Here is a 21525-nt window from a genome sequence, read left to right as displayed (position 1 = left end):
AGAGGGAGGAAAGGATGGATGGAAGGATGAAGGGAAGTGAAGAAGCTGGCCACACACTTTCATGTCTTGGCTCCCTATTGTCCTCTCGTTTTACCCTCTTTTCTGTGTCATGCTTTTACATCTCTCTATAACATATGCCATTCTTCCTCTGCCGCGTCTCAAACAGAAGTCTGATGTCACGTTCCCCCCCTCTTCGTTTTTCTTCTTCTCCGCCTCCTCAACCATCCTATTCACACCGTTTTCTATTCCCCACGGCCCTTCCGCCTCCTCCATCTGCCTTTTCACCTCTTCATTGTACTTTCCATCTTCCAGCAGCTCCTCCTCTTTTTCGTTTCCACCCCTCTGCTCCTCCTCCTCTTCCCTCCTCTCGCTCTTTCTCTACACGGGGAACACCAGGAAGCCGGAGAAGGTGGAGTATTTCCAGCCTCCCATTAGGTTTCCTCTCTCCAGTTTGAGGTAGGCCCGGTCTCCCTTCTCCATTTGAATCAGGACACCGTTGCTGGCCGCCTCGCGCGTCACGTCCTGGTCGCCGGCAAATGCCGAAATCACCGGCCAGCCGTTGTGCATCAAGCTCACCTGGATGAGACGGAACAGGAGAGACATTTTACTGAATGGAAAGAGACTGAGAGAGACAAACTGGCAGACAGACACTCACTCACACAAGCAGGGAAAGGTTAAAGGTTAACCCTTATGGGGGTTACAGGTTACTTTCATTGTCCCCCAGAGGAAAAAAAATTGTTTGGATTCCAGAGAACAGCTGCATCCTCCACACATTACAAACCACACTGCAATAAAAACATTCAATTCATTAAATGTAGGAACATCTGGAAGGATGCACGCAGTGTCAGGAGGGTTTTTACTGTTACTGAATACATATATTGCTGTTTTTAATTCAATAACAATACATTTTTATATTTAGTGAATTAATTATGAAATGGACTTTATTTGGAGCACACATGGGCTTAAATGATGTCACAGTATCAATTCAGCCCATGCCAGATTTTGACTTTTTTTTATAAAATATATTTATTGTATATTCCAAACTCTACATGAACTAATGAATACATTACAAATGAAAGTTGGTTAGTTTTTTAGTGCATCAAATGTAATAAGTTACATTATTTTTAAATAATTGAAATAGTTAAATTACTTATTACATTTTTAATAGTAATTTGTAACCTATTACATTTCCAAAGTAACCTTCTCAACCATGGATGCAAACCCAAAATACACTTGATCCTGATGCTTTCACATTTAAACTTCTTGCTGTGCCGTAACATCCCAACAATCTTTAAATAATGTAATGGGGGGGGGGGGGGGGGGGACATCATGAAAAAAATGCATTTTTGTTATGATAATACAACACTGCCTGGCACAGCTGCTGGGAATTCAACACATATCAATAGATTTATCAAGAATGGCTGCTTCTTTTTTTTTTTTTTCAATTACCACTTGGAGAGGATCTAACAATGACTTAGAGCGATATTCACTCACAGAAAGACACAGCAGACCCACACGCTGTCTTACTCAACAGATGTTTCAATAGGGAATAACATCTTCTTCAAACAAAGAGAAGTATCTGTCAAAAATGTGTCCCCCCCCCCCCCCCCCCCCTCCCTTCCCCCTTCCCTTCCCAGGCCAGCCAACACACACACACACCAGACGACAGCTTTCATCACTTCTCTTTTGAGCAACGGCAGAAATACAAGAGCTCCCTGGATTAGTTTCCCCCTTATGCTTCACTAAGAAATGGTTTTATGCTACCCCCCCTGACACTGACGCAGCGCTAAAAGTAACTGAAATAAAAATTCCATATTCTGACCCGGCTTTTAATTAGTGCCTATACCAATTTTTTGAACCACTAATGTATATTGTGTCCATGTTTTCTTTAGATTTGACACTATCATAGTGAAAATACATTCACAATCAGACTATATTATGACCTTATGTTATCTAAAATGAGAACATAATAGCCATAATTGTTTCCGTTAATTCATGTAAAGTGAAGGATGCAACAGTATTTGAATATTAAGCTTCACGATAACCTCTAACACTCTCTATGTGCAAAAATATATCAGTTGTTTGGACCATCTAGGCCACTGTAGGGAAAGTCAAAATTTCAGGCTTAATGAATGTGTGTGAATATGTGGTTTTTAATTGCTTTCAAATGCTTTAAAATGGATAAAATGTGACCCGAACAGTATGTAAGGGTTAACAAAAAAGTGGGGGTCGTGTTGCATTTGAGCACTACATATATATATAGTACATATTCACATGGCCGGAGCTACCATACAGGCAATCTGAGCACGAGTACCCTGGGGCCCTTGAGCTGAAAGGGGCCCTCTACATGATTTTTTTTTTTTCAACAGCCATACTTTTGATGTTGATAATTACCATCGCCATTGGAAACCAAAGTATGTCCAATCCAATTAATCCAGTGATAATATAATAAATGTTATTTTAAAGACAATTAAGTCTCATGATTGACAGTTTTATCAGTCCATTTTTGATGACTGGGCAAGTGATGATTGGTTAGGACACCACATTGCACTGGGCTTAGATTGAATCAATGAGTGTGTGTGTGTGTGGGAAAAATGATTAACCAGTGGAAATTGGACAGCGCCAGCGGTAACCACAAGCTAAGCAGGGCACATAAGCTTCAGTGCCCAGGGGTATTAATTCAGCCTTGCATATTCAAAACATCAGATTTTTAATGTATAAAATACCAGTATAACATAGCTTAATATTGGTAGGCAAGAGAGTTATTTTAGCACTAAAAATGTTAAGTTATACCAGTTTAACATCCATGATTTTCTCATGGCTCATGCGATGTGTTTTGCTGCCATTGAGAAAAATAATCCTTATGACTCCTGATGATTAAAAACAAAGTTAAAACCAAGATGAAGTCATAGTGAGGAGAAAATGAGCAATGTTGCATCCACCACCTGTAAACCTTCCACTGTCTGGTTCAAACTTAGCGTTGGCGTTGTTCTTTCTTAACTACATCTGCCTCCTCAAGCAAGATACAACCATTTAAAAATCTTAGAAAATGTACTCTCTATCCCCTCTAATGTTGTAAAAAAAAATATATATATCCTGTCAGGGAATATCACACCTGAGCTCCACATACGTCAAAATATTTCTGTTCACTCTAGAAGTGAGTAATTGTAAAACTGTTGCTAACTGATGGAGCGCAGTTATAAACATCACATAATTATACACTTATCCACCTCATTCTACTTGATGGTCAGGAGAGGGTGAGTGTGTGTGTGTATGTGTATGTGTGTGTGTGTGTGGGCAGGAGATGGAGAGCCTGTCAGAGTCAAGAGCCCTCCTGGCCCGGCACTCCTCTTAATAGCAAACTGAACATAGCAACTCAGACTGTACGTGTGTGAATGGGTGTTTGGGTGTGTGTGTGTGTGTGTGTGTGTTTGTGTGTGTGTGTGCTGCTCTGAACAGCCAGTCTGTGAATTTGATGAGGACACTCAGACTATACTTAAATTATTATTATTTTTAATTACCAGGATGGGAACATGCCACAGGTCATGTTGAAAATTTAGTTAGTTTGACTGCAAATAATTGCAAAGGAAGTTATGCAGCACTTACATATTTTATAGTATATATTAGCATGTTTTTCTAATGTCTTTTATAGGTGCATAATTGCTGCACTCTCTAGTAGTATAATGTTTATTAGTGCTGCAGGCATTGCCAAAACATCATACATTTCACATCTGATAAATGGGAATTTGCTTTTAGAAGATTTTGTTTAAATGAAATATTCAAAGATAATTGTAATTGCAAATAAGTGCTGTGCAATTCAGACCATTGCTGACATAAAATATTTTCTTTAACATACAAGAGCTATTGCACTGTATGTATACACACTGTATAGTAGCCAAGTGACTCACTATGAGATGAGAGGGTATTGTTTTGGTTGCCTGAACTTGGCTCCAGATTAACACATCTTGTGCTGTGGGGGAAAAAATAAATCTCCTCATACATATCTATTTAAATTCTGCTTTTTCAGTTTGACAGTTTCACACTCTTCTGATCCATATTCGCCACCTCTCTGCAATCTATGGATGGGGAGAAGTCACCAAAGTCTTGTAACGGCTTTAGATATAAGGAGTATATACAGTAGACTGACAATATATTTTGAACACACCAATGTGCAGTGGCAGTGCACATTTCTGGCTTATCATTTAAAGACCGTGTAAAGTGAATTCAGACATTTTCTTCTAAACACATTAAATAGGTCATAAATGTATTTCTGAAAAAGGTGTAAAAAGCATTTCAACCATTTAGATTTGAACTACAGTTAGCCAGTTAGCTGAGTTAGCCGCCGAGCTAACCGCCGAGTTAGCCGCCGAGCTAGCCGCCGAGTTAGCCGCCGAGTTAGCCGCTGAGCTAGCAGCAGAAAGCTCTCAGACCTAGCGTCCATGTTTCTGGTAGAGGTGATGACTTTGATTGACAGGTGACACTTGGTAGGGGGCGGGGTTTCAGCATACTCAGCGGTCACTCCCACAGCGTTTGGGAGCAGAGAAATAGGCAGACTTTTACACAACTTTGAAGCCTAATTTCATATATTTGCCGATTTTTTTAATCATTCAACTTTGGCAGGGTGGTTAACAACACACTTTTCTGTGGTATGTCAAACTCAGAACACACATTTATTTGTACTTTACACCGACTTTAATGTAGACAGCAGGCATAATATTGACATTTTTGCAGAGAACCATTATTTTGCCTGAGCAAAATACCAGCAATACCATCAAGTGTCTAGTTTCCACCAATGAGTTCACCAGTTTTATTGTTTCTGTTGTTGTTATACATGATGTGTTGTTGATGTATACTGTAGTTTCCATACACTTTTATATATAATGTAATCAGAGCTTTCTTTATTAAAGAAGAGCTGGCTCTCTATGTCCCTCCCTGGTTAAATAAAGGTTATACTAGTAAGAATGTAACTGCAGCAATTGATGTTCAGGCTTCATTCAAATCTGTCCTGATTTGATCACAAATGTAACACTGTTTCAAAGAGTCTGCAATTACTGATGGAGATGAGCACAAATACTTACAACAGAGCTGCAGAAACATGAAATTTGTGCAACATGCTCTGCTGATCCAGTTGTGCAACCATCATCAGTAACCCCCCCCCCCCCCCCCCCCCCACCCTAAAATGTCAAGCTGAGCTCAATATTCGTACAAAACAGATGACGGACACTTTGGTTAAAAAAGAACATTATATGGAGAGGTGCAACCAAACACCTCAAATTAGCCTCATTAACCTCTGGATCATAATATGAACTAGAGGCATGGAGAAGGAACAACAGGTGGAGGAAACAGAGAAAACTAGCATTAGATAGGTAGAAATGCATGTAGAAGATGATAGAGCCAGGCAGAGAGAAAAGATAGGGATGGATGGAGAAGAAGGGGGAGACATGGTTTCTGTCTGATGTGCATGTAATGATTCCAAACACAGACAGAGATAGCAGACAAAGAAAATCCAGTTCCACTACATCACTCCCTTACCCCTAGAGACACAGACACATACGCATCATGCAGATGAAATCCCTCTTACCTACCCGACCGTCCAGCCAAGCAGCTCATGTGGAACACCTACACCACCACGCACTACACTACACTACACTACACACAGTCTCTCTTTCTATCAGTCATTTATTTCAACTTTCCCTCGTTGTCCCCTTTAAGACTTGGAATCTGCAACACACTTCGTCCAACCGCTAAAATAATGGTTTCTTGGCTATCACATTAAAAGGTCTCCATTGTGGTGAAGTGCCACGTTGACTCTGTTCAAACACATCGGGAGCCTTAACAAACAAAGCCAAGATGCTTGTGTGTGATTTTTGGCTTCCGGCATTTGAAAGGACGATGAAAGAATGTACTGCAACATCTTAATAGGCTGTCTTGTTATCTCACATTTGGTGCAGAGAGCAGGTAGAGCGGTTCATTCATTCAAATTTAACTCATTTAATAAAATTGTTTTTTTTTTTACAGAAACAGTGCAAGTCTGGAAGGAAGTCTTTGTGTCATTCTCTGGCTATATATATATATATATATATCTATATGTCTTTCACACACACACATATACACACACAGCCACGCTGGGTCAGTGCATGGTGTGTACCCTGGTGATGTATAGCTCTAATAAAGCTGTGACAGTAGCTTTTGGAAAGATGAGACTGTGGTGTTGCGGTCGCTGGCGGTTAAGCTGGTGTCAGTCACAATCTCAGCCTGACAAAATAGAATATTTAGTCTACAGACAGCAAAACCCTACAAGGAACTGATACAGGTACCAATCCTTTAAACTATCAGTGCATACAAAAAAAAAACAGTAGTAAGCATGAAGCACCCAACGCAGCAAAAATTCAGTGTTCTCCACAGTGTATTAGCATAGTTCACATATACAGTAGTTCAATGTATAGTTCAACCCCATCCTAAAGTCAGTGTTATCAGTCTCCCTTACTATGTACAAGTTCTCTGCTCAGTCGTGTCTTTTTTTGTTTTCCATAGTTACTTTGCAGCATTTGTGTTCCCTAAATATTGTGAGTAGTGAAACCTCTTCTCAGTATTGCAGCTCTGTAATTTGCTCCAGACAACCCAGCATTAACTCCTGTACTGCGGTTCAGACAAGGCATCAAGCTCCCAGGAATGGTCAGAACGGCCAGGGTGATGGACGGAGGGTTGGTAAATAAATGGTGTGTAGAGTACAAAGTATTGGGATCCTGTCTAGGATCTGACCTCTTCCCTGTGTGTGTGTGTGTGTGTGTGTGTGTGTGTGTGTGTGTGTGTGTCGGCTTGTGGAAACACGCTGATTGCCTCAGTGGTCACACATGAACACACACACACACACAAACCTGTATGAATAAATAGGTGTTGGTTGTGTCTCTGTGCAGCTGTCTGCCAGTCTCACTCACTCTCTCTCTCTCTCTCTCTCTCACACACACACACACTGTCAACTACACCCTTACAATTACCAGCCATAAATATAAAAGCATGATAATAGGGGCTGTGCATCGTGTCAGGCCTCGAACGATCTGCATTCATTAATGCATAAGCACCAATTAACTGACTGAGTAACAGAGAGAGACAGAATAACAGAGAGAAAGAGAGAGAGAGAGAGCGGGAAGGCGGAACGAGGATATAAAGAGAGAGGAAAAGAGATAGAGTGGCAGAAGACAGTAGCAGGGTAGAGAAAGGGAGAGGGAGAAAGACAATCTAGCTTTCAATATGTAAATAGAAGTTAGGTGACGTCTCGGTGCGGCACTCAACGCCAACGATACAATGACATCCTGTTATTGCATCATCACATCCTGTCCAGTCCACTGTCTTGACATGACGATGACACTCAGAGGGTTTTTTTGTCCTACGTTTTTTTTTAATGTCTGTCTTTCTTTTTCTCAACATTTCTCTCCCCCTTTTTTAATCTCTAAATCTTTTCCTCTGCTTTCTTTTACTCATCTCTTTATTGCAACCTATCTTTCTTTTTTTTCCCCCCTCTCTCTCATCCCTCTCTCTGTACAGACAGAGACATCCTGATGGATAGAAAACATAATGATGTGTCTGTCTGGGGCCTGTGACACCCCTCTTGTCTTTAAAATGGCAAAGTTTCAAATAGTGAAAGTTTTCTAAAGTTTGTAACAATGTGAAGTCATGCTCATTTTAGAGATGATGAAGTAGTAGGAAAGCAAACCTTTTAACGATAAGATGGGATATACAAATTCTTTGCTCCATACTGAGACATTCACCAGTGTTGATTTTCATTTAGGTTGTCACATTTCATTGTTGTATCTCAATAAAGGCCTCCTGTCACATTTACATACAAACATGGAAGAAGTGTTGAATTAGTAGAATGATTTTCATGTAGAGCTTGAGAATTAAACACAAAACAATGTCAACCATCTCAGCTTTTGACCATTGTTTCTGAGGACCATGGGACACAGTCGGGAACTCTGTAAAACTCTGAAAGCAAGCAAATTGAGATTTTTTTATTTTTTATTTTTTGTCAACAGCTGTTTCCAAGGCCAGGAATCAAATGTCAAGCTCAAATTCAACATAGATTAGAAGTTATAGATTGCACAGTGTGAGGACGGTGTGATACGACGGAAAGCTCCAGGTCCAAGTCGAGTAAATGGACCTTGGGTTGAGAGTGTTTTGTCAAGATCAGCATTAGTTTACTACAGCAATTTAACAGAGCAACACAAAGAACAATGAGGTTCCTGCTGTAACAATTTAGTCTGAGTGACAGTAGGCAAGTCAGAGATCAATAACACTATATTATGCAGAGGGGACTGCAGTGCTGCCACCTATGAATAACTGTTGTAAACAGTGTTAAATTCGATGATACCCACAAACAGTCGCCCGCTGCCAACAATTGGAGCGGTTACTAGATACCCAGAGTATCTAGTAACATGCTTTCTCATTATTGAAATCTAGAACATCTGTGCCGGGCCAGGAGAATTTATTTAGGTCAGCTCTGTGTGTGATTAGTTTGTGGTTTCAAAAAGCTTTTTTATTTTATTTTATGATTCCTAGAAATACAAACCAGAAAAAACAATTACTGTACATAAATGAAAGGAAGCTTTTCATGTTATAATGCTTGAATATCCTAAACATACTCATATGAGGTGTGTGTGCAGCGTGTCTCACAGTTGCACACTCAGCAGTGTAATGGTAGGTAATGACATAGATTTTAAATGATGATAAATTCCTCAGTAAATACATACATATGAGTGACAATGAATGAATGCCATGAGGAATTCCGCTCTGGATCTGCTATTTATTTATTTCTTTACACCGTTCACTAACAGCAAGCAAACGTCCAACTATTTTGTCGCATTGCCAAACACTGGACGCTGTCCTGTCTACACTGAATCCATTAAATGTGCACTTCTGTTACATCATATAAACAAACCACGTACCTATCAGCTGTACACTCAAGAGCACACTGAAGATGTAACCACTCAAGTAAAAGTGGGGAAGTTCTTGCCATCTTCCTCCCTACCTTCCTTGTACTGTTTTAAACAGAAAACATATGTTTTATATTGTGATATTTATAGATCTCTACACAGGAAATAACATACAATATAGATCTCCCTCCAGCCAGCTGCCACCGTATTTAGGTATTTATCGTGAAATGTGGAGGTATCATAGAGATGAACTCCTCATTTCAACCGAATGAATCAGCCTCTTTCCTCGTCCATGACACCGTGTCCTAGAGCGGTATGACGTGAGTGACAGGAAGTAAATAGAAAACAGGGCGCCCGGCTAAAGTTGAGCTCAAAACAGCCCGCTGCTTAACGCTGCGTAGCTCTGAGTCGCTCGCGGCCAGTCAGGACATTCCAATAGAAAACAAAGCAATCAAACTGATTTCATCACTGACGCTCGCTCACATCACATCCAATTAGGACACAGTGAAGTCATTCCAGATTAGTGTTATATATTCATATACAGTATGGCATTAACTATACAGTAGATTATGTTACCCTACACTATATCTTAAAATCCCTTTGTAGAGATTGTATTGTAAGCAAGAGACAGTGTTGCTTAAGTATTTTGATGTACTTCTCCATCAGTGCCACAGTCACCATAGCAGCCTCTACTATAATCACTCTTATTGTTGCCTTTTTATGTTTATTTGTATGTTTCCAGGGAATCTCCTAAAATTCTGAATGGATTCTAAGTTGTTGTTTTTTTCAAACACTGGACACATGTACATTTTTTATTTATGTTGGTTTTACGTCATTTTGAAAATGACATTTGCACCATTTTTTACCAAAAGTAAGACTGAATGCTCCTGAAAATGTCAAATGGTGTAACCACAAAAGAATGATAAATAATAAATATTTTGTCCACCTACAGTGTATTTAAGTGGACTTATACTAATAATTACTTTTAATTTAAATGATATTCCATTACCTTTATTTAATATAAAACGTTATAATGTAAGATCATGCCAAACTAGTCGATATGGTGTTTTATTGAGAATTTACTGTTTTTATGGTTACACCACTTAGACATTTTTGCCATAATCCTCTAATATATTCTCTCAAATGGATTCAAAGCAGAAATGTTATACTGGGTCCACAAAAAAAGAATGTGTGCAATTTATTCATACGTTTATTTTCAAGTTTTAACACCTTTAAATTTGATTAAACCACATGGACACAAAAACCACATCATTGACCCGTATTCTTTACACTAATTACCATGTTTCAAGCTATCAGTCGGGAGGTGTGTTGTGACAAGTAGTTAAAGAAAAATATACTAGATTCAGCTCACTCACAGACTTTTCAGACATATCATTAAAATGACAGATTGCTGATGAATGTAAAGGAAGGTGAATTTACTGTCTCTCTGTTGCTTTCTATGTGTCCTATGTGGGCCTGATACTCAGCAGTGTATTATGTAAGAGATTTCACAACCTAGAAAAGTGTACACGGGGTGTTCTTTTTAAAAAAATTAGTAGTCTTATTTTTGAGCATCAAATTCTACATTTAATACAATGTATCTCATTTAACTGTTCTGTGATGATTGCATCTGTATTGCAATAACCTCTGTTTCTTTCTGTGTAAACAAAGAATTATCGGATAGATATTGGATACTCTATGTTATGAGTCATAAGGAAAGCAGTATATATATATATATATATTAAAAAAAAGCAGAAATGGTGCAAAGGTCACACCTTACTGAAATATTTATTTTATAGCCCCAGGAACAAATAAACTGATTCCTAGAAAATTTCAGCAAATCTTCAGTCTTCATCAACATCACCTCAGGGAACAACATCATTAACTTGGGCACAACCTACTGACATCATCGAGGCAAACCATCCAACTCTGAATCTGTTGCCAAATGCCAAACCACACCACACGAGGGAAAATGAATAAAAATGAGTTGAAAATGGAAGCAGATGGTTCTTTGATTATTTATAGTGTTTACATTGTGGAGAAAAAGAAAAAAACGAAGAGGAAATAAAACACCTAGGTGATGCTATAAGACAGCAAGTCCTGACCTTCTACACAGCACACAGGACAACAAAGAAGGACAGTGTTTGATATTGCTCTAACTCACATGTCATTATGAATGAAATGAATCAAACAATAACACGCTGCAAATAATTAGAAAATAATGCTCGCTCGCCTGCAGCTGAAAATAACAGTCAGCTTGCCACGCATGTTTCACTCTGTAGACATACAACAGTTACTTACACACGTGCGCACACCCACACACACACACACACACACACTGGACTTACAGCTAGAAACTGTGACTCATTTGATTTGCATACATGTTCATGAAAAAATAGATGCAAAACCTGAGAAAGCAGTTCTAGTGAAGATTTTATGATCATTTATAATTTGTGTGTCTTTTACTAGATTTGACCTTTATGCAGAGTTGCCTCTGTTTTGGACGATTAACTGGAAGCTCACAGCAAATCTTAACTGTTGTAGTGTAAAAAAGTATTTTTTTAAAATTCCTTCAGGATGCAAAAAGTGCTGTGTCATCTTATGTGTCAACCAACTCTGATATTTGACCTTTGGCGACCCGTGCCACTGTAATAAACACACAAATTATTCTTAGATATCCTGCAAACAGACAGAAATCCTATATACTGAACCCTATACAACAGTACTGGTGGAGAAATATGGTATGAAATGCATCACTTTTACCATCTGATTTTTTAAAAGTTTAGACACTTCTAGTCAACTTTAGGATAGGAAATGACAATGGTTCCTTCTCCTCTTGCTTGTAATGCTTCACACCAAACACCATGGCACCAGAAGTCACCTAAGTATTAGATCTAGGCAATGTTGACTGCCAGTAGAAAATGGGAAGCAGATTGCAGTCTGACATTTTGTTGACCCAATCATTCACTTTACTTTCTCTTAATCCAAGAGTCATAATTCCTACGGTTACTAGAGGGTTTATTCATTTGAATGGCTGATGCTCTCATTGTTCCTGCCAGGACAATATCAGTAAAAGTGATGCAGCAGTCAGACTCGTACAGTCTTTGAACCCGGGGTTTGAATGTGGAGAAATGGGTGGTGAGGTTAATCCTGACCATAAAAAGCTTTTTGGAAGAAATATAATTGTACTTTTTTTTTTTTTTTTAAATCAACAATATTTCTAAAGTCCTAATGAGCCACTTTGGTTGGGTCTTTGTAACAATCTCATTTGATTTAAAGATAATAAATATACAAGGACTACATTCTCTCACTCCTCCTCTCTTTCACACATGAGCACAAACTTTCTGTAATGTTCTGCCAAACTGAGAGAGACTGAGCGCAGGTCGATTAGCTAAATGAAACCAAGCATCTGGCTTGTAGATTCTGTGTGTGCGGGCATTCGTGTGTGTGTGTGTGTGTGTGTGTGTGTGTGTGTGTATGTGTGATTATTGGGAGAAAACGGTTTAAGTACACTCAGTTTATTCAGTTTTCTTCGCATTCATTTCTGCCCAACACAATGATTTAATACTTCACTTGACTTTTGAAATGAAATCCATCAATTTCCGACAATGGAGGATTTCAGAGTCACCAACATCTTCTCAAAGAAAACCCATATCACATGATAGTGAATAAATAATGGGATGACATGGGCTGAAAGGTGAGGTTGTGTATTTGATCCTCATTTTTAAATATTACCAAAATATACATCTCGATTTGCTTCTGTATATTATTGTCATCTACTTTCCATTAGGGAATTGGTCTCTAAGATTAAAAACTTTAGCACCAAACTATGAGTATAAAATACAAAAGAGAGTAGAAAAATGATTCTCCCTCGTTATTGCAGAATTGTCGAAACCCGTCCTTGAAAAGCAAACTCACAAAAACAAGCAGCTGAATATTGTTTCTGTGTGAGGTCTGACATCTCCCAGAATATAGTGTCTCTGTGGCCAGTTAGCAGACAAACCAACTTCATTATTCTATCTTTTGTTCCCACTTTCTCTGTCCAGCATCTCAAAGGCAAGAGAACACAGGAACACATAAGATTTTTTTTATGTGGCTTTTGACTTGGCTCTCGCTTCCCTGCATCTCTACAGTAGAAGATGAGTACAGTATTACTTCTATGTTTTTCTTTGTCATGGCTCAATAAATGCTGCTTATTCTGTTCATACTCCATATGTCTTCAAACACACAGCTGTAGTACGTTGGGAGAGTAGTCACATTCCCTGATGGTTGTACATTCGTAAATGACCATGTCCATACACTGTAAAAAATAAATAAATAAATAAAATAAAATCCTGTTGTTTTTACACGAAACAACTGGCAGCTGTGGTTGCCAGAATAATTCTGTAAAAAATACACAAAATGTATAAAATTACATTTTAATCCAGTAAATTCACCATTGGATTTCTGCTGAATTGGCATGAATGGTATACTATTAAACCAATTCTTTCAGTAAGATTTACATCCAGTTGTTGCTTAATGCATATAGAATACCTTCCAGTTTCACTGAAAAATACCAAACATTATTTAACTAAAAAAGCCTCATTATAAGACTGACATTTAACAGATTTTTTTTCTATAAATTCGCCTCAAAATCTACCTGACAAATAATGTTATGATATATAATATAATGTTAATAATGTCATTTAAACTGCATTGTATTGCTTTTTGTATAATGTTTTTTTCTGCATTTGAACTACACTAATAGGTCATTTCTACAAATTCTTACATATTCTTTCTTTAAAATGAACAGTAAAGTAAACAATGCTCCATTGTATTTCCATTTACAGTTTTTTGATGTCATGATTTTACAGCATTTTGGTGTTAATTCTATGGACATTTCTTACAGTGTATTATTGAGGATAATGCTTACAGACTTAAAGATGCTCACTTTTCGTTATCAGTATTGGTATATTCTGAAGTCAAAAATGATTAGAAGCTCACAATAGAGGATTAAAAAGATTAACCAACAAATCTTTTTATGATAATTTTCTATATATCTTCATGCTTGAGTGGTAGATCATCTACAGACCAAAAGAAACTGACCACTCATTTAGAAGATTTCCCAGTCCCGCGTAGAACAATGTTAGAGTAAACTTAACACAACAATTTTTCAGTTGGTAAATTATGTCTACAGTCATTTTATTAGGCTGTATCAATTGATCTGGGTCCCAGTCCATAGTATTCATGGTAACACAATTGACTTCCTTTTCCATAGACAATCCAAATCCAGGAATTCTATCCTCTAAAATATACCTTGGTCCACCACACCCCATAACCACAACCAACACCAAGTTATCAGGGTTATAACTTACAAGTAGTGCTACTAATCGTTGTAAGCTAGTAGTTTATACACCACACTCACTCTCTGCTCGGCTGCAACTGCTGACACCTAAACCTGCAGTTGAAATGGCTCTGAACCAACATCACATTCATTACTTTCAATGTATGTCGGTATAAAAGATGAAATGTGAGCCATTAACAGCCGTGATGTAGATATCAGAACAAGAGGATAAATTGCAGTTAAATATAAAGTATTACATTGCAGTGCATAAGAATATTCAACAGAGAACCGGTATAATGATGAATGTAGGAAACAGCAGACAACTGTAATCATTTGCATGAATGTCATAAAACATTTGCAATTTTGTTCAAAAGAATGATTCATTGCTTTGATGATGTCCACAAGTGACTAGATGAAGTGGAGGTTGAACAAGTGGTTTTGAGAATTTCAATTCTGATCTGAGAAATGTACCAAAGCAACACTGAGAATAAGTGTAATTGAACATTAGCATGGCTGAAAATGGCTGAAATGTGTCGGGGGGGGGGGGGGGGCCTGGAGAAATGATCTGACATGGCTGTGAGAAAGGTGGGAGTGGCACTGGAGAAAAGTGGGGGGCAGCCAGGCGATTAGAAGTGAGGTGTGTTTGGTCGCCTTCAGACCATCATTAGCTCTGTATGAAGAAAATGAAACCCTTCCGTTCTTTTGAAAGGAGGGGTGAGTGGACGCGGTGTGAGGGTGACGATGCAGGGAGCTCTGGTAAGCAGTTGTCTGTGAGGATTACAAACCACTGGGCTCTGCTTTGGCATCTGATAAGCCGTCAAACACATTCATCTGTAGCTCCAACTGGACTTCCTGTCCCCCAGGTACCTAAACAATACTACCCCCCCCCACCAACGCAGCCTCTTGCATTGTTTTAACGCAGGGCTCATTTCAGTCTGAATGCAGCCTTAGGGTGTGACTGCTTTTTTTTTTTAATGGTGTGTGCTTAAACAGGATATTAACTTGCTCTTTATTCATAGCCCTAAGCTTACACCAATGAACACACACACACACACCACAAGGCCATTTTTTGTGTTTAGCCAGAGTTTCTGCACAGGAAATCAGACTATATTAAATAAACCGTTTGAACATATTTAAGAATGTCTGAAGCGGGTGTGACTGGAGCTCATTTTCATCTCGGTGGTTCTACAGTATACACATATCAATCTTTAACATGTGCGTATTATTTTAAAAACAGAATTTGCCAACACTTTAATTAAGTGGCGCTTATAAAGTATAAGCACATTTCCACAGCACTAACACCAGTTTATTTAGAGACATATGCAATATTGTATCATATTGTAAACAAGTTTTCATATAACTAAGCATGCACTATATAATTGAAAGGATTCTGCTTTGTTGCAAACAGATGAAGTTACTAAAATATTACCAAAATGATGATCTAATGAGAAGTAAGGAAAACCCCCTGGTTATCAGGGCAGTATGCTTTTAGGCAGTGCCTCCAGGTTTTCTTTACTCAATGGGAAATGATAGTTATAGTCAGTACACAGACAGCAAGAGCCATTTTTGATGTGCTCTTTGTGTAGTTTTCATACATCTGCTTTGATCTGAGGATTCATTGATGCCAATTCTGAATGCTCAGGTGCTCAAAGTAGGGTTGTAAAATATCAACTATTCCCTTTGCAAAACCACAATAAATAGCATTTTAGCATTTATTTGTCCATTATATATTGCTTTAAATTAAATGTTTTTTTTACATTTTTGTTTAAATTAATTAAAAGTTCAGCGTGTAAGAGGGCATCTAGCGGTGCAAAAAATACAAAAGCCCATCTCTAGAGCCAGTGTTTGGTTTGTCCATCCTGGGCTACTGTAGAAACATTGTGGTTCAACATGGCGGGCTCTGTGGCAGAGGACCCGGTCTCTATGTAGATATAAAGGGCTCATTCTACAGAAACTAAACCGTAAAACATCACTGTAAAACATACTTATGAATAGCTGTTCTGCTAGACTAAATTCTACAGACTGATCCTTTAATAATTTACCTTTGGTCAACTTTAAACTCAGTGCTCTGTGGTTTTTAAGCATGTTATCTATGTAACATACAGGATCTGTTAGTAGTAATAAGACATCTGGATTATGGTTTGATTTGTGTTATAATAGCAGAGCATGACTCTTAATAGGAGGCATTGTCTTGTCTAATACCTGAAAGTGGTTCCATTATATTATCTTCAAAAAAACAATAGAAAACAAAGCCTGTGATTAAAAAGCCCACCTATATATCCAAAGAGCACCTCACATTGTTGAATATAGATATTCCAGCAGCGCCTCATTTGTTTGTCTTTCTTTTCTGTGAGCTCTCTGTTTTAGGCTGCAGGTACAAGATGTTCACCAAGGGGTAAGATGGAATATATTTGTTTCAATTTACTGTGATTTCAAACAAGAGAGCAGTGGCATATGTAGGAAATGTAAATAATTGCACCTGAAATGACACACCGTGACAAAAGGAAGTGTATGTATATTGTCAATGACTATAAAAATTAGAAGAAACTATCCATTAGTGGGAGAGAAGCAATAGCTAATATGTGGCAGTGTAGTTAGTGTGATTCCATCTGGTCCTTTACATCAGAGAATATGCATTACTATGCAATACTTGAATTTAATAGCTGGGTAAAAAGCGATGTGAGATGGGGTTGCAGTGGTTTTGACAAAGACACTCCCATCACATCTGTCACCCTCACAGACAGATAGATAGATAGTAAAGGATTGATGAGAGATAGAACAAACCGTTTATCCTTTCCTTTGTGCATCTACCCAGCATCTGCTGATAAATAGTTACTCTCATCTGTTTTCTCTTCTTTTCCTCTCCCACATCTTCTCCTGTCCCTCCAATTTTTTTCATACCCCCTGTTTTTTCCTAACTACCTCCTTTCTCATGTCCGTGGCCTTCCCATTCCCATCCCTTTTTTCCTCTCCTCCCCCCCCCCCCCCCCCCCCCACACACACATTTCATTTACATTCACATCCTTTCCCTTCTCTTTTCCCATCCCCTTCATCCCTCGCACACACTTTTTTCCCCGCTGTCTCTCATCTTCTGCATGCACCACGGTAGCTGTCTCTAAGGCAATTAAACAGTGGGAGTTTTCAACACAGCAGATGCGCTGGATGGATGGGAGGATGAATGGAAGAAGGGGTTGAGGGTTGAGCTGCACACATGCCGAATTGCTAAGAGGAGAGAGGACAACCTACACCTGTCTGTTTCATGTCAGGAACATGACAGAACAAAGTTGTTTTTTTTCTAACGGCATACAAGACGAAAGGTTCAAAGCCAGTTTTGAAATGGTACAAACTCTCAGGGAATTGGTGGATTAAAACTCAACAGAGCCCACATGTACTGCACTCTATCCTAAAAATTCTGCATATCAAAAATCAGTTGGTTAGGCTATTATCTAGACCAGTACTTTATTGCCAACAATGTCTAATAGCTACACTGTAGTTCCATGTTAGGAATACAGCAAATTGGCAAAAATAGTACATAATAGAACTAATATGACAGGCATTATTGCCATTGTGTTCTGTATGGCATGACAGACTTAATTACCCCAGTGTCATGAGTCAAGTGTTTCACCATCTACCTATTTCAGACTCAGACAAAGATGTCTCTGAGTACCTGCCAAGCTTGACTTTTCCCCCTCACATATCGCCCACCACTTCCCCTCGTTGTTGTTATTGTTGTTACTGCTGCTGCCATGCTAATTAATTCAAGACTCCAATAATAAAGTATAAGCAGCAACACATAATACCAAAGCCCCGGGGGAGCCAACAGCATAATTACACAACAGTTTAATTTGCAAAAGATACATTGTAATTAACGCTGTGTGGCTTGTAAAGCACCGTCACGAGCATGTTAAACGCTGGAAATGGGTTTAAGAACTTCTCAAGTGCTTCTTATCACTTGACACATCAAAAGAATGTTAAGACTGCATCTAAAGGCGCAGGGAGAATGAGTTGTTAGTAGGATGAAAGAAGAGTTGTGAAGGGCCACATAGGCAGTGTGTAAGAGTCAGCGCGTGAGAGAGAGAAGCAAATAACAGGACAATGTGATATTCCTAATAAAAATGAATAGTATATATTTTTTTAAATTATTATTATTTTTTATTTATTTTATTATGATTATTAATTTATTTATTTATTTTTACTCTTTGCTTTTATTTTATTTTTTGTATTCCTACTGTATTTTATTTATTTATTTATTTTATTTGAATTGGTAATTATTACATTATTAGCACAATGATAAATATTGTTCATTTCTGTTAATACTACTATTGCTAACTGGTAGGGTATAGGTATGTATACGTATGAGTGATATTTCTTGAATATATGTTAATACTGTGTGTGTGTGTGTGTGTGTGTGTGTGTGTGTGTGTGTGTGTGTGTGTGTGTATGTAGATATATGTATGTGGGTATGTACATATTATTATCATTGTTGTTTATTTATTTTCTTTATTGCTGAGATTGTTGGAGGATGTTTCTATGTTATGTTTGTTTTCATCTTGGAAAAATTAATAAACAGAGCATTGAAGAAAAAAAAGAATAGTGTGTGTGTGTGTGTGTGTACGCTGCGTGCGTGAGTGCGTGCGTGCCTGCCTGCCTGTTTAAAAAAAATTGACTTTTAAATAAGCAAAGAGAAGGACACGTCTCTGTCCATGGTGCTGAAACCAGAAATCTGCTGGTGCACACGTTTAAAATTGACTTGAATCTTTTAAATAAGCAAAGAGAAGGACACGTCTCTGTCCATGGTGCTGAAACCAGAAATCTGCTGGTGCACACGTGCCCCTCATCGCGCTCACCACAGCATTCCATCCTCCTGCCGGCTACACGCGCAAGATTTGGCTCTGTCCTCCGTGCATGTATTGATTAATTATGATTGGGCCGGCGGGTGTCGGGCGACTAGCTTTCATCTGTTGATGCCCGCCCCCGTCGTTGTCTCCCGGGAAAGACATCTCAAACATGTACAAAATGACTTCCAGTGCGGATGATATTCAACTTTTATGAGGGGGAGGGATAAAGAAAGCAGCGTATGGGAGTGCATGGTGTGGTCTGCGCGCACAGACACACAAACACACACACACACACACATATAAAAGACAACACAAGAACGAGCGCTACCTGTATGGTTTGGCGGTTGTAGACTTTCACTACGTGGAAGTTAAAACTGTAAATCCCTTTGCGTGGCGCGATGAAATTACTTCTCTCCTCGTCAAAATTCTTCCCAACGTTTACTAGAACCTAAAAGAGAGAAAGAAAGAAAGGAAGGAAGAAAGAAAGAAAATGTAACTGATGAAATAACTTTATTGGGCTAACAATGTTTGTCACAGTAGTCTCTTTGCCCTCAGATCATTAACAGTTGTGCATAAAGCTCATAACTTTAAAATCTGATGGAATCATGTATAGATATACTCCAGATAGACGCACATTAAGCCACACATTCCCCCTGATTGCATTTAAAACTGTAGTAGATATTGTCTATTTTTTTCAAGAAATCTAATAAATTCTAAGAGATAATAAAACATATATTAAGTCCACGTGTCATTATTGTAGCCTATTTCCAACGCGGAATCATTTGGAAACGGATACTTCATTTCTATTCCAGATAGAGAACTACTCCAAAAAAAAATGGCCCCTCTGGCCCCGGACCACATATTCAGATTGACTGATATAGAGGGATAACTCTGCTTTTATCTTGGCATTCTCCACTGTCAGAACTTCCAAACTTCATGGCAGATGAAAAGAAGCTTAATCAATCTTTCAAATGCAATTTTCAATTATGCATTTCTGCAGCCAAATGTCTGGTTTTATGGCTGGAAGAGAACTATGGGGGTGTAATTGAACGGCAGTTTGAGGGAGAATTAACCTTTAACGGCAGGCGGGTAGGACCTCGCCCTCCCGACCTGCCAGTTACTAAATTATTTGGCGACATGTCCATTCCCATATCCGATATTGTCAGCTCAAAAAGTTGAAATATTAAGAAGGCTTTCCTACTAGGTTATACTCCCCCCACCCCAACCACTTAGGGAATGTATCAGCCTACCTATAAAAAGACTCATTTCTGCTCCACTTTCAGTTAACTTGAATGAGGTGCGCGTACCACTCCACTGTCACCTTTATCTACCGGCTAAATGAACCTGGATTATTGGCTTTCATAAGTTCTTGATAGTTTTACACAAAATGCTCCTTGATGAAGTTCGGGATTCATTACACGTAGATTTTAATCAGTGTTTGGGGGTTTTATGATACAGAAAAAAAGATCAAATGAAACAGTCTTCGGGGAGTATTTTAATGATCTGAGGCACAGGAAAAAAAACATCGTGTCTGGTGCCTTTTCAAATTATGAGATATTTTACATTTCAATCCATACGGTTCAAGTTGTCTGTCTAGGCTTAGAGCTACCACAGCAGGCAATAAGCATGCCACACGTGAAACACACACACACACACACACCTGAAACTTAATATGTGCGCAGGTCCATGATCAGGCAGAATGACACAAATGTGGATAGACCTGTGTCAGTGACTTTACTTCTTCCACTGTTTTGTTTCTACTCTTATTTTTAGAAAAAAATATATATTTTTGCCTCCTACCCGATCAAAGTAGATGACCATCGTCCGGTTGCTCATCTCGGAGGGCTCGTGGTTGGTGTTCCGGACTGCGGAGAACGCCACCTTGGCGCTGCCCGAGCGCACCGAGATCCCTAGCGCCGTGCCCGTGGGGTCCGCGGCCGGGTTGGAGTCGCACACCACGAGGCACTTCCCCTCCAGAACGATTGGTTCCGTCTCGTTCTGTGCAAGGGACGGGCTCGCCGCGAGCCACACGGCACTTAACAGGCAAAACGCCAACATACCGGACCAGAACGATCAACTTCTCCTGTTGTCTTCACACCTCAAACCGTCTGGGTCTGGTCCCCTTATTAAAAAAAAAAAAGTCAGACAAGAAGAGTTTCCCGGTGTTCCCCCGATGAGCCTTGAAGAAAGGTTGTCTTAAAATTGGATGCCACTCCGTTTTCTTTTCTTTCACGAGCCTACAGCAAACACTTTCTTCCTCGCCGAGTCTTTTGAAACCAGACTGTTATGTTTTTTTTTTTACGATTTTATCCTTTTTTTCCCCCCTCCAAAAATCTGTGTAACAACCCCGTATCTCCAGCCTCAGTGTTCACCTGTTCTTTTTCCTCTTTTCTCACTTCTCACCAGCTTTTCTGTCACTTGGAAACACAAGAAG

The 21525-nt window shown here is 38.9% G+C and overlaps 1 protein-coding gene across 1 annotated transcript; it reads right to left on the bottom strand.

Moving 5' to 3' along the window:
- Positions 1–378: 378 nt before the first annotated feature.
- On the bottom strand, positions 379–21149 carry cbln1 (cerebellin 1 precursor). Its single transcript, XM_062421242.1, has 3 exons — positions 20892–21149; positions 19420–19539; positions 379–576 (listed from the first exon to the last, which is right to left on the bottom strand). The coding sequence occupies exons 1-3, from the start codon at positions 21147–21149 to the stop codon at positions 379–381; spliced, it is 576 nt and encodes a 191-aa protein (XP_062277226.1).
- Between the last annotated feature and the right edge of the window lie 376 nt (positions 21150–21525).

This window comes from Scomber scombrus, chromosome 6 (assembly GCF_963691925.1).
Source record: "Scomber scombrus chromosome 6, fScoSco1.1, whole genome shotgun sequence".
NCBI lineage: Eukaryota > Metazoa > Chordata > Actinopteri > Scombriformes > Scombridae > Scomber > Scomber scombrus.
The sequence above is the reverse complement of the archived record's forward strand: the minus strand, read 5'-3'. Positions and strand labels throughout refer to the sequence as shown.